General features: G+C 34.6%; 1 protein-coding gene across 5 annotated transcripts in view; it reads right to left on the reverse strand.

Moving 5' to 3' along the window:
- Window positions 1-12830, reverse strand: part of EHBP1 (EH domain binding protein 1) — a 436421-nt gene that overhangs the window by 38532 nt on the left and 385059 nt on the right. For all 5 annotated transcript variants that reach the window (XM_035001458.1, XM_035001456.1, XM_035001454.1 and 2 more), the window contains 4 exons: window positions 9668-9792; window positions 7140-7278; window positions 6853-6959; window positions 4070-4193 (listed from right to left, as the gene is read on the reverse strand). In XM_035001458.1, coding sequence (XP_034857349.1) covers window positions 4070-4193; window positions 6853-6959; window positions 7140-7278; window positions 9668-9792 — 495 coding nt within the window. The remainder of the gene's footprint in view (window positions 1-4069; window positions 4194-6852; window positions 6960-7139; window positions 7279-9667; window positions 9793-12830) is intronic.

Here is a 12830-nt window from a genome sequence, read left to right on the forward strand (position 1 = left end):
CCCCACAGCTGCTCTGTTTCTGCCAATGACACCCTTCCCCCAAATGGAGGTTGGGATCTCAAGCCCTTCTCATCCCTGGCATTTCATCTTCTTGCTGCAGGATCCACTAAGGCTCTCTATAATATTCCTTTGCTACTTTCCTGTTAGAGCCTTCTCTTGACATGCCAGGAAAAATGCCCAGTGGTCTAGGCCACCATCCAGGCTCCACCTTCCTCCCCATCAAGACGAAAGAGTTTCAGTGTTAAAGGGGTTGATACTTGGGGCGCCTGGGTGGCTCAGTTGGTTAAGCAACTGCCTTCGGCTCAGGTCATGATCCTGGAGTCCCAGGATCGAGTCCCGCATCGGGCTCCCTGCTCAGCAGGGAGTCTGCTTCTCCCTCTGACCCTCCCCCCTCTCATGTGCTCTCTTTCTCCTCTCATCCTCTCTCTCAAATAAATAAATAAATAAAAAATCTTTAAAAAAAAAAAAGGGGTTGATACTTAAAACTCAGAGATGCTCAAGCTGTAGCAACTGAGGACTGAGGCCTAGGACAACTATTAGCATTATTCTAGTGATATTTTAAATTAATCGGTTTTTGTGGGTTTGTCTGGCCTGTGGATGCTAATAACAGTGCTTCTTTTGGAGGTGCCTGGCTGCCTCTGTCAGTAGAGCACATGGCTCTCAATCTCAGGGTCATGAGTTCAAGCCCCACATTGGGCATGGAGCCTATTAAAAACAAACAAACAAACAAACAAAAAACAGTGCTTCTTCTGGAAAATGTAGTCTCAATTCTGCAAAATCAACTTCTAAATAAACTTTGCAACCCATTTAAAATTGAGTACATTTCCTCAAAAAGTTAGAGAGTTAACATATGACCCAGCAATTCCAATCCTAGGTATATACCCCAAAGAACTGAAAATAAGGATTCAAAGAAATGCTTGTACACAATGTTCACAGTAGCCAGAAGGTGGAAACAACCCAAATGTCCATCAGTGGATGAATGAATAAACAAAATGTGGTTATATACATACAATGGAATATTATCAACCCTAAAAAGGAATGAAGTAGATGAAGTAGTGGCACATGGTACAATACGGATGAGCCTTGAAAACATTACATAAAGTGAAAGAAGCTAGACACAAAAGGACAACTACTGTTTGATTTCACGTACATGAAATATCTAGAATAAAGCAAATTCCTAGAGACAGAAAGGAGATTAGGGATTTCCAGGGGATTTTAAGAGGAGAAAATTGGAAATTATTGCTTAATTAAAAGTAGAGACTTCCTGTTTGGGGTGATGAAAACCTCTGGAAATGGTGATGATTGTGTAACACTGTGAATGTACTAAATGCTAATGAACTGTACACTTTAAAATGGTTAATTTTGTGATATGTGAGTTTCAAATCAATAAAGAAATTTGTATATAGTTAGTATCTAGAAGTATATAAAAATTGAAAGAGCAGATGAAGTACGTTTTGTTCGGTAAAGAACATATGGTGGTGGGAAAAGAGGACTGACTCAAGAGCAAGAAAATCCAAAAACTTGAGTTCAAGCCCTAACTCAGCCATTACTACTTAGGCCTTCTTAAATGAGTCACTTCCCTAGCCGAGCCTCAGTTTCACCATAGAAGGAATATGGATGCTATCTGCTCTGCATAATTCTGAGGCTGAGATTCAGAAACTGCATGGAAAACTCTAATACATCAGGAAAAAAAGTACTAACTACTATAACAAATGGAAACTTGGAAGCATTGGAACCTCAAAAAGGAAAAAGATGAATATATGCTTTCTCTTTCTAACACCTTATCTCTTACTTCAGATGCTAATGAGGCTTTAGGCAAATCTTGAGAAACAATTATTTGGTCTGGAGGAGGAGGTTCAATACAGTCCAGGGTAATTGCTGGAGCTTACCAAGTTGAGGAACCAAGTCAAATTTAGTCTGAATCTGCAGTAGCCGACCCAGTGTAAAACAGATTCTGTCTTATGCAGTAAGGAAAATCAAGCCCCAAGGACATTCTAGAATCAATCTGTAGTCCATGACCATCTTTCAGAATATAAATGATCAGTAGGTGGAATGGGGCCACTTCAAAGCTTCACCGGTAATATGTGGGATGGGAAGCAGAACTCGAGTCTGTTTTGGTTAGAATCTTCAATAAATCAGGCTCCAAGTATGAAAAACGGGAAGGAAACCAAATTTCCAGCTTTTTTCCTAGTGGCACAAGGCTCCTTCTATAGTAACATCTAATTTATCCAACCCAATGAGGAAAGGGTATTGAAAGAATGTGTTTTAAAGAAATTAGCCTCACACTACATCAAAAACTAATGATGTAATGTATGGTGATTAACATAACATAATAAAATAAAATTTAAAAAAAAGAAAAGAAATTAGCCTCCTCAAAATATTTAAAGGTAATAATTTAAAAATGTGTATAGAAGTTACACTACCGGGTATTTACATTTCTTTATACAGCTAACATAACTAAAAATTTCAAAATCCCTTAGAAAACAAAGGGAAAATACAAATACGAAACAATATACTGGTTTACGGGATACTTGTTGAATCTACACAAATGTATAAGACTGAGCGTACATATAAATTGGTAGGGCAACGATAAACATGTTTTAGGTAATCTAGTACAGTGGGAAGGATGCTGTATGAGAGGGTTCTGGTAACTTGAATTCTAGTCCAAGGTCGGCCACTTAATGATCTGTGTGACCTTGAGCTTTTCCTGTAACTCTCTCTCCTCTCTACAATAAGAAGGCAATAGTTCTCAAAAAATAAGTTGGTTTTTTTTTTTTTTTTTTTTTTTTTAAGCAGAACCTTTTCTTTAAATGAACTCTTCCAAGAAGCCTGCTATTTCAAATAAACTCGGAGTTGCTCTGTTTGAAGTAAGGTACGAAATCCAAACGCCTGTCTGCTTTCTGCTCTCTTATTGTCCTGGCAGCCCCAAGGTGCCTCTGAAGAAGCTTTAGGGCTCCACAGAACACAGTTTGAAACCCACTGGGCCAGATAAAGCCGAAGTCTCTTCCTGTTCTAATATGTTCTGATTTCACTAATATAGGCATTTTCAAATGTCCCATATAAATGCTTATTTTTGGAGGAGTTCTTTAATTGTAAATATATTTTTGGCAAATACAGAAGAAGTAGTTCAGGAAAGAATTCCAATCTATTATTACTAATTTACTAACCTACTTTACTATTTTATTAATCTAACTTTAACATGGCCAATAAAATTAAAGCAGTTAATTAGATTAAAGGAATGAGTTTTCCACTCTTACATTTTGACATTTTTTCTTAATATAATTTACTTTTAATTTGGTATGAATAATTCGTATATATTTCTCATTTTTACCCCTTTTGTAGGAGCAGCATTTTAAACAATTACATATATTCCTTTAAAATATACACATACACTGTTTTTTTTTTTTTCTGGTAGCTCACTGTGCACTTCGATCTATACAATCACTATTGGCAATCAGCATTAAATGTCAATCTACCCTCTGGTTAGGAGCTAACTTGCTGTTCTAACCCATTTTTATAAACCTTCCTATATACCTTAATCCTTTCAAATGCAACTGTGACACAAACTATTACAGACTTTTAAAAACCTGTTCTCTTGGGAAAAAAAAAAAAAACAACTGTGGAGCATCAGTAACCAGATAGTATTCTCAAATTTCAGTGATCTAGTCCATGGAGCCGTCCCCTATGCATAGTGCTCTGTTTCATGCAGTACATGGCTTTAGCTGGCCAAATCTTTTTTTTTCCCAATGAATCAGTAGAACAGTGAAGATCTTACTTTTTTTTTAAGCAGTGGCATATCAATGAGGCACAGATGTGTATTCCAACTCTGCATGGATGAGCACACTGTTCAATAGTGCTGGCTCACACGGTATCAGGGCGAGTTATCACTTCCCATGAAGGCACTCTTATCACCAGGGCCCAGAGAGGTGGCTGTAAATCGCAGCCTTTTTATTTTCAAGGCAGTTCTGCTGAACATTCAGGCTTCAAAGATTCACACTTCCAAAACTCTATAAGAGTTTGTGAACGCTCAATTTGCCAAAACTGTTTACAGTGTAATTGGGCACCGTACCTGTGTCCATGAGATAGCGAAGGCGCTTCTCCACCAGCGCGGCACGGGTGTCAATTTGCTTTTGCTCATTCTCTAGTGCTGCCAATTCTCCTACAACATACTGACTGGTGTCTTTGAACCCTTTCTGTTAACGAGAACAAACAGGAAGGAAAAAAAATCACTTGTAAGTTGCATTTTTCCTTTCTACAAACACTTAGTAAAGCACTTACCTAGAGAACCAAATACACTGTTAGTATCACCCTTAGTATGAAAGAGCAACTCCCTATGATTCAAAAAATTTTCCTATATGTTATGTATAACAAAACTTTTGTAAACAGAGAAAATCTCAGCTGTTTCATATTATAATTCAACAACCAGATTTGCCATATTTAAAAAGTTAGCACTGAGAAAAAAAATTCTCCCTAAAGTCAGAGTTATTTAAGCATGAACAAGGATGGAAGATAATGTTCCCCTTGGTGGCTGTCAAAACAAATACCAATGACACCTTTCATTCAAATGTGCAATATAAAAAAAAATGGAGCTTTACTAAGGAAATGATTCTTAAAGTATCTACTCTGAAAAAAAAAAAAAACCACCCAGATTTGTCCTTACAAAAATACAAAACTAAAGAGACACATTTCTTGATTTTATAGTAAATATACTATTTAAAATACTTTTTAAAAACGATAAAAGAGAAGTTTCGAGTATCTCCAGCTTTCCCTCCAGCTGGCTCCTGTACTTGAACATGTCATTCTGTTGATGTATCACTAATTATTGTAGCTGCGAATTCTAACTTGACAGGTGGTTTCAACCTTGCTACATAAGCTCTAATGCAACTAGTAGACCGATTTGGTTAATCTTCCATCTAACCAAATTTGGATTTCATTTTGAAATTTTGCTTTTACAGTCATCTGTGTTTAAAAAATCATCCTTAGAAGTTTTATTTGTAGCAGTTCTATTATAATGTACCAGTACAGTCTTAATTTTTACTTTCATATTACACATTTAAATCATTAGGGGGCAGGGTTATTATTTATGGAATAGTTACAAATGGATTAATTATAGCTCCCTTTGGAATACCAGCTTACCTTGTGACATTTCTAGAACTAAGTTTCCTCAGTAGCCGAGGAATACTGAAGAAATGCTTGAGTGATTACTTTCACCACCACCACTACTAACATCAGCACTTATAACATTATGTATTCAGAGAAACAAATGTGAACAATCTCTTCTATCAAATCCCTTCCCTACCTAGAAGCATATTAATCTCTAAGAAGCCATGAGGAATTATCTTTTAGTACTCCTTAAACAAGAAACAAAATTAAGAATTATGAGCATATTTTGGAATTCTCATGATCAATAAACATATCCAACCATATGTGTAATTTATGTATCTTTGGAACTAGTAAATTCACACGTGAACTCAATTTATACCAGCTTACTGTTAAATTGATTATGGTAGCTGACAAACTTAAAGGTGAAATATATTTTACAAAATCATAAAACTGAGAGTTGCTCAGGATAGCATATCAAATAAGTTACTGTATTTTTTAAAGATTCATAAAAATGGATATTCTCCCATCTCAATATAAAATATAACAAAAATTATAACAATATATGCCAATGGTAATTTTAAAATCTGGAATAACCTGGTGAATGCTTTTTGTATCTATCTGCCATACAGCAGAGCATTTTCAAAAAGGACCTTTTTCATTCTCATCCAAAGGGACAAAACAAACATAGTAGTCTGCAAAGACAACATGAGTAAGAAAGATATAAGAAAGCAAAAATGATAAGCAATACATAAACTTCATTGTTTCTACTGACTGGCTCAGTTAAAAATAGTAAAAAAGTTTATAACCAGATTTCTTTAGTGTGTAAGTATATAGTATACTCAAGTATTCTGCAACTTACAAATTATACCAAATATTTCCATCATGATAGATCAGTGAGCTGTTCTATATACTAAAATCTGTCTTAGTACAACTTAAAAGTAAGAAGTTTTTAGGACCCTAATTTGTTATTTGTAATTCTGAGTGCACTTACAAGGATTAAAAAACCCAACAAAGACTATTTTAACAGTAAAAACAATGAAAATATTTTACACAAACTATATAGATAATAAAAAAAGTAGCACCGCTACAGAGAGCTATGCTTCCAGACAAAAATTCAAGTTAAAACTTGCTCTTCCTGCTTCTGTCCCGCAGCTGTCCATCAAAAGCAGCTTTCTCCCTGCGGTCTATCAAATATTTCCCTCACAAATCAATTTTACACATGATCAGCCCATACCCCTACTGAGCTGAACCTCCCCGTTAATTAAGTGAAGAAATTACCATATATATTATATTAATGCAAACATCATTCAGCTAGTAATTCACGGCTGATCTGGATAATGGAAAGGTTGAACACCCATTAACCCAAGCCAACAAAATGGGTTGGCTGAGAAATTCTAGCAGGTCTCATGTGACTTTTCCCTCTAACTGCAGCTCTGCGGTATCTGCTATTGTAATAATTAAAATCCTCCCGGTAGATCAATACTGGAATCTCTTTATGGGAAGTGCCCTGATGGAAATGTCTCAAGGAAGCTGGGGCTGTGGAACTCTGAAAAATTCATTTTTTTTATCTGACAATTATCACCACACTGCAGACTAATTCAACAGTGCACCCCTCTCACTCTGCTTTGAATGCACTGGAGATTGACATCTTAAAAAACCTAACATCTCATTTTAACAAATAAAGGCACTATTTCCACATACAGTTTGGAATTATCAGCAATCATGAAACCACACAAAAAATTAATATACATTAAGCACTTCATCTTCTGATGGCTTCCTCTGAGTTTCAGTTATCGCTGCCTTCTCCTCATTTCCTTTCTTTGTATCTTCCTGTATTGATCTCTGCCTTTTCATCTCTTAAAAAAAAACGGGGGGGGGAAAGACATGTAAAATTATTATAAAGCTTGATATTTGTGTATTGAAATGTGGATTTACATTATCAGCTTTTATATATATATAAATATATATATATTTATATATAAAGCTAAATACTATTAAATCATAAGATGGGAAAACATTTCTAAAAGTGTTCCTACCTGGTCTATTGTCAACATATTGACTGAAAGACTGAAGCTGAGTTTTTCTGACTGTAGAATCCTTGCTGAACACAACAGGATTTCTAAATCGTTCTGCTGCTTTTTGTAATCGCTCAGTCCGGAGATCTTCTGTGCCATTCTAAAAATAAAACATAGTAAGACAGTCTTGATTGTATAAACATGAAATTACATATAAGTAAAACAACTTCTTCTGGTTTAAGATAATGCCAAGTCAGAAACTTTTTGAAAGAAAAAGGATTTTAAAGAGCTCTAAATAGTTTAACTACAAGTTCTGTTGCCTGTAACCAAAACTTTGGGAGACATGGTTTAGCCGGAGGATCACTCTTGATAACTTTGATTCAATTAGACACTGCAAACCTGTGTCTTCTCCCAATGATATCTATCATTTAAAAGCCATGTTGTTTCTTTCTATTCCTCCACTATTCTGCCCCCTCAGTTTGTACAGTCCCACAGACTTGTATGACAAGAAGAACTAGTTTCTAATTTTATGCCCATTGAGATAAACCACTAATGCTGGATGAAGGCTAAAAGGTAGGATTATAATACTACCCCACTGAACTGCATTTCATCAGCTATAACTTTCCAAAGCCAGATTTGTAAGTAAGCCCTTTACAGCTAAGGAAACTACAATTATCTTTTCCAGAGCTTCCTATGTTAATACTGGTAACAAATTCAAATGGTTCTATCAACAAGAAATATCCCAGAAGACTGAACTACTGTGGTGTGTGGAAGCTGCAGATACCGAGGTGCTGTGTACCAAACAAATATTTCATTTTATACCTAATCTTTTATTATTTTTATTAAGTGTTTTGAAAGTAAATAGGGAAAGGCTAAGATGCATGACTAATAGCTAAGCCTGCTGAATGCTGAAACTGGTTATCAAAAGCTACCAAGACTTTGCCCTTCCTCTGCATTGAGACAATCAGTAATGAGGGAGTCCTCCAATGGCCTATTCTCTAGCCTCAAGGAGGCCCGGGATACAGAATCCTCAAGGGAAGGTAACAGTTTATCCTTTTCCACAAACACAGAATGCCTCATTTATAAATGTGTAAACTGCATTTTATTAAAAAAAAAAAATAAAACCCCAAATCAATGCTGAAAGCTTCAAGAGAACAGATGGACTCTATATGTTCTTTATAAGCACCATTTAAAAAATCTTAACCAAAAAGATTCACACAAGGACAAGCTGTTTAAAGCACACCTTTTGATGAAATAACTTTAAAAATCACCACATAAGAACTTTTTTTAAGAAAGCAAAACCAATTTCATCTATTTAGACAATTAAACCTTAAGAATAAAAATACCTCTGTTTTATTTTTGAACTTATATAATATCTTTATCATTGGGATCATGCTTATAGTACACTAGCTATGCAGTTAGGACAGAAACAATTTTGGCTATTATTTATTTGCTTGTTTGTTTAAGAAAAGTGTGTATTCTTACTGTTATCATTATAATAATTGCCCAATAGTTTAAAACTCAAGTCTTTACCAAAATAAACAAACAGGGCTAAATTTTTTGAGGCCTGGCAACGTGCTAAAATATCAGTGCGATTAGCCAGCAAATCCCATCTTAAGAAACGTTTTTATGACTAGGGACTTCTGCCACTTTACAAATGTATTCCTCTAAACCCACTAATTCAGTTAGCCTTTTCAATCCATTGTATTATTCTTAGGCCAGCGTCATTCTGCATTAAATCCGCCGCAGAAAGCTAAATTGAACGCAAAAAATCAGACCTGATCCAGGCTTCCTTTTGTTCAAAGATAGAGACCAGAAGTCCTCTGGTGATGCCACACACTTTCATCACCAATTTATAGAAACCAACGGTATAAGGGAAAAGCAATGAAAGTCATTGTTTTGGGACTTCAAAGCATCTCTGTGTCAGAGGAAGGAGATCCTTTCAGTCAGCAGGGCAGTTCCCATCGTCCGCAGGTGGGTGAAAAGTTATACAGAACTAGAAGTGCCCTAAAGCTACAGAAATATTAATGATGCCATGTGAGAAAAGGGGGATGGATGGCTTCGTGGGGATAATATAAATAGTGTAAATCAAAATAATCTCATGTGGCATTTGGGCTAAAATCTTACCCAAGTTAAGATTCATACTGGCACAAAACACACGCAAGTATCTCTATATACAGTCACACACCATCTTCAGTTATTAACATTAATTCTAGTTCACCTAAACAGGTCAAAGGTTGAGGATGATAGGAAAAAATGCTGGCATTCTCTTAGCAATATTCTTCCTAGTAAAATATGAATACATATAGAAGTCAAGAATAGTTTCTACTTTCACCAACACATCAATTTAAAGTAGTAGTTTCTCTGGAAAACAGTGTATGAATACTGATTACCATATTGCTACTTAATTGATTAGCTATTCAATGAAAAATTTTATAGCTTAATCTTAATGTGAAGAATCTGTAAAATTGATTTTAGGATTATAAAGTGCCAGTGGAAGCTAGAATACACAGATACAGAGTCAAATATTTTAAACAAGTAAGGTTTACCTTAATGTCTTGCTCTGAGCTCTCAGTTATAGCTTTCTGTGCAGCACTGGATAGTGAATTTGCCACCTGTGGCTGAGCTTCTAGGAGCTTCTTTAGCTTCAAGTCCACCAACTTAGTGTTTTGTTCTGTTAAACACACAAACACTATGAATGACTGAGATGCATTAAGATGTGCAGGCTATCAATTTAGGGGACATCATAAAAATATTACTATTATTTTAAGGAAAGACATTAGGCTTGTGAAATAACATATTAGACCTGACAAATGCAGAACTCTTCAAATATATGCAAACTGTAATACATACTATATAACTATAGTATAACTGAGTAGTCTTTAGGTATGTTAACTATATTCCCCCGTTTTTTTTTGAAGAACACTTTTTAAAAAAATTTTATTTTTTATTTTTTAGAGAGAGAGAACGAGCACACGTGCACACATGTTGGGAGGGAGGGGCAGAGACAGAGAGGGAGAGAATCTCAAGCAGACTCCCTGCTGAGCCCAGAGCCTGATGAGGGGCTCAATCTCACAACCTTGAGATCATGACCTGAGCCGAAATCAAGAGTCAGACGCTTAACTGACTGAGCCACCGAGGCACCCCTATATTTTTTTTAATTAAGATACAGTTGCTATATAACATTGTGTAAGTTTAATGTGAACAATGTACTGACTTGATACATTTATATAATGTAATATAATTACCACCATAGCATTAGTTATCATCTCTATCACATCATATAATTATCATTTCTTTTTTTGTGGTGGGAAAAATTAAGATCTAGTCTCTTAGCATATTCTTTATATACACACACACACACACACACACATATATATGTATATTTTCCCCCAAATCAGTCCCCTTAAAGAATATAGTCAATATAACTTAAGTCCATTCAGTTACACTATATAGTTAATAGTGGCTATGCTTACCTGAAAACCTAAGCCTATATTAGATGTACACATTTATATAAGTAACTGCATAGGTTATAGATAATAAAGCAAGCTATCTACAAAGTAGATATTTAAAAGAGGCAATACATTTTACTCTTAAGTTATATTATTTGTTTCAATTCTTCTAGTATATTAAATTTACACACATAATACCATATTAAAACAAGCCTTAACATGATCTCAGTCATGTATACATTGCTAGAATCCAATGTTTAAGCATGTACATATATGCCCAGCATTGAAACAGTGCATAAGTTTAAAAAATACCTTAGAATTAGAAGGCAGAAATACAGTAATCACATTTTGGAATGTATTAAATATGGATAGACATTAAAAATAAATAAAATATAGCTATAATTTTTTAAATAAATAATTTTAAATTCTTTTTAGCAGGTACATTAATCTTTAATAATAAAATAATTCAGAAAACAATTCCATTTAAACAAATTCACTCAAAGCAACTCTTTAATAAAATGGTTATAAAAGACATGCCAACCATTTGGTGAATGATATTTTTCATAAAGATTAATAAGTTTTCTAATTATAAGACTCTTAATAAATGCTATTATCATTACTTTCATGCAAATTGGTCAGTTTATATTGCCAGGCTTCTCTTTTAAACAATATCTGATGAACTATGGTCAAACCAAGATAAAGATTAAACAATTTATTATTAAAACATTATGACTTTTATATACATATTAAAAAAAGAATTTTGGGGAAAATAAAGAAAGGCTAAAAATCATAATACATGCTACGTGCTTCCAGATTCCAGTTTGCATTCCTATGTCTTATTGCCATGAAATAAACTATAGTCTGGATTGCAAAGTCTGTCCTATGCACATGCCGAGACTTATTGGCATGCTTGAGAGTTGTAAACAATATATTAGTTAACTCCAAAAATAGGAAGACTGAGATGTGTTTTCTTGTTTGGCATACATAAAGTAGGAGAGTTTTTAAAAAGTACAAGAGTCAAGCCTGTTAGCCCTAACATATTTTTTTTTTTAATGTGAATGGAAGTATTGTGAGTGTCTCTTCCATTTTTTAGAAAGTTTGTTTTATTTATTTATTGTTAATTCATCTTTACATCCAACGTGGGGCTCAAACTCATGACCCAGAAATTAAGAGTCCCATGCTTTACCAACTGAGCCAGCCAGATGTCCCTAGCCCTAATATTAACCAACCTTTAAAGTATTCCACTAAGTTGCTACAACTAAAACCAGAAAACTCCCCTCACCTTATCTAAGAAGTGTTAATTTTTTCTGTTTTCTTAATCTACTGCAAAACCAGAAAATATGTATCACTTATTGACAATGATTTTATACTTCCATAAATTGAATCTTAAGGCCTTAATTCTGTACCTATGGATGCTCTCAGCAGGGAAGGGGTGTTACTGGTTTCTGATAAAACCTTTAGTGGTGGTTGTGGTGAGGGGGTGGATAAGCAACAACAAAAAACTTACTCAAAAAGAAAAGAATCAAACTTACCAAGTTCTACTATATTTTAAATAGAAAGAAGTAAAAGGTAGTCCCAATTTTGGGTAAAACATTTAAAAATTTTCCTCAAATATCAGTATTCTCCTGGATTCACACAATTATAAATATGCTGACTTCTATTTAGTAAAAGTATAGTTTAATACTTGACCATGAAGGAGCTACTGAGAAACGGCATGGGTTTTCTTGGGTGCTCCTTATAGTCAGGAAGACACCGGTTGATGGTTTCTTGGAGAAATAACAGCATGATTTCAAACAGAGGAAGAAGAAACAAAGCAGGTTAGCACTGAAGGGGCATGCCAGGGTTGGGAAGAAGAATACCTGTTCTTACTCCCTTTAGCTTTTTACAGGAAAAGATAAATATTAGGGACTTCATGTCCTCACCTTTAAGTCTACAGAGATCAGCAAACACTTTTTATTGCTATAAGAATTTAATTCAAAAAGCATTTATGGAACCTCTTAGGTATACAAAGCTTTGGATTGCTATCTGATGCTGACTTCTAAAGGCAATGCATCTAGAACACTCATCTATTAAACCATGAGTAAGTATCTTTATATTTTAAACAACAGCTTAGTGATTATTGGTATAATATTTACTGACATAAGATATGAGATTAATTTAATAGCAGTCTATATAAGCAGCTTTCAAAGTGTCTTATTGTAATTAGTTATTGAGTAGTGTAAACTAATTTATTAGTATTATTTAAATATTTAAAGTAACC

This window comes from Mirounga leonina, unplaced genomic scaffold, assembly GCF_011800145.1.
Source record: "Mirounga leonina isolate KUSES-001 unplaced genomic scaffold, KU_Mleo_1.0 Mir_125, whole genome shotgun sequence".
NCBI lineage: Eukaryota > Metazoa > Chordata > Mammalia > Carnivora > Phocidae > Mirounga > Mirounga leonina.